Genomic DNA, 2,054 nt, shown 5'->3' on the forward strand with positions numbered 1-2,054 from the left:
AAGGAGACGTCTCCGAGACGTCTCCGAGACCAGCTGGATACTGGACAGAGTCTCCGAAAAATCGAACATGTTCGATTCTCTTGCAAATCCGCGGGGACACGGCTACCTTCAAAGAGAAGTGGCGGAGACTAGATAGATTCGAGTTGCCATAAGGTCGCCCATTAATCTCAGGCCCAATGAGATACAATGTACCCACTTCAATCCGTTACATGTATAGTTCTCTGACAATGTCTTTTTGACGTTTCTCCATTATGTTTTCAGGATGCTTAATTCTTGAGCGTTATCAGACTTCAGGCAAAAGAGTAGCTGACGCGTCTTTTTTCTCAAAGACATACAGTTTGCCGTCGATACAGACGGCGAGCTTGCCTGACATTGCAACGGTGAATGATGGACATTGGTTGCTTTCCAGTGAGCGTTCGATGACCCTTTCTGTTGTTACTTCGTCGCCGAATGAAATCACATCGATGGCATACCAGGTCCTCTTAAGGTTGCTGTGCAGGACGTAGAGTGACTCATCTGTCTCGTGGGATGAGACGCTGAGGATTTCCCTGTCGTGAAGGTTGGTTAGTGCAAAGCCTGAATCACTTAAGATGCCAAGGTTATCGCCAGTTTTGCATCTGGTACGCAGAGCGATATCTCCAGATGGTAAGGAGAAGATCTGAAAAATGACGATGTCATCCGCGACATAAGTCGTTCGGACTCTCTTACCCTCGTCGGGATCGTAGGCGTGGATGGCGGAGCCACCCCAGCCGGCTGCCAAGATCAGGCCGTCCTTGCTCACCGCCACGTGAGCCGATCCAGAGAAGGGCGTTTCGATGGTTCGGACGCAATTTCCCTCCTGATCGTATATTTCAAGTTTGCTGTTGCACAGTCCAGTCACGATTCTGCCATCGGGAAGCGAGGCACAGCTGGTGATGTTGGAGGATTGGCCCCGGTTCACCACGCGGCTGGTCTTGTCTTCCAAGTTTGACACGTAGAGAGAAGAATCGAAGAGCTTCCTCATCGCTATTTCATGGAGGCTGGCGCACCCTGCGATGCAGGACTCTGATATCCCAGAGTCCCATTCATCACGCAGGACCCATGTCTCGGCAGGCTCCTTCCGTTGGACGGCCTCGCGGAAGGTGATGCGGGAGCGATTACTGCAGAGGTGTTCCTCGATGCTGACGCAGTGTTGGAGGGAGGGCCGTCTCGCCATGGTGATCAGTACCTGTTTACAAGTGAAATAAAATAGGAATGCTTATTGAGGCCGACGTACAGTAGTACAGACGAGATGTATACTTTACTTAGGAAACAATCCAGGAACGTAGATAGACCAATTTTGACAATGAGATATGACGGATATATGACTATGAAATATGACTATGAAATCTGAATAAATGTGAGTGCGAAACGTATGCAGGTTCACAACATGTTTCTCCTATCATTATTTGTTCTTTTTCGGTCACTGATCCCACTGCCCAAAGCTATGATTAGATTTTGGAATGGCGAGGCTCGAGACTCATATCGGAACTCTGTATACTAAGAGAAACATTTTTCAACAGATTCTAAGTGCGAACTATTGCATGTAAATAAAGACATCACAAAAGAAAAAAAAAATAGAAAATAACCATTTACTGCCGACTTAAAACGTACCATAAGAATATCAGACAAAGGAGGTTTATGAGACAGAATACTACAACTTGGCTTTTCGAAATCTTGGTATATACGAAGAAAGATGGGGCCTTGTGTTGGCCTTAGAAATATTTAACGCATGGAGGTGACTACTCCTAGAAGATCGAGTTGCCTGTATATTCGATGTTCAGAAATGAAAATCTGATGATCACTTCTGATAACAAGTTGTAAAAAAAAAATAACAAAGAAAAGATAACGGAAAACAGCATTCCCATCACTTTGCTGAGAGAGCTTGAATGCGCTGAAAAGCACTGTATACCTACAGTCTTTAAACGAATGATACCTTTTTCGACGTGGAGTAAGCACAGCTGATATCAACGAAGCCGCAATCCCAGGTGCTCTGATATCTTATGAGACGTCACAGCACAATATCTGTCTCACAG

At 45.8% G+C, this 2,054-nt stretch overlaps 1 protein-coding gene across 1 annotated transcript; it reads right to left on the reverse strand.

Annotated features, from left to right (window-relative positions):
• Positions 1-283: 283 nt before the first annotated feature.
• On the reverse strand, positions 284-1,290 carry LOC140242495 (uncharacterized). Its single transcript, XM_072322227.1, has one exon. It carries the CDS (start codon positions 1,193-1,195, stop codon positions 284-286), a length of 912 nt encoding a protein of 303 aa, XP_072178328.1. The 5' UTR covers positions 1,196-1,290.
• Positions 1,291-2,054: the final 764 nt, after the last annotated feature.

Source organism: Diadema setosum, chromosome 19 (assembly GCF_964275005.1).
Source record: "Diadema setosum chromosome 19, eeDiaSeto1, whole genome shotgun sequence".
Taxonomy (NCBI): domain Eukaryota; kingdom Metazoa; phylum Echinodermata; class Echinoidea; order Diadematoida; family Diadematidae; genus Diadema; species Diadema setosum.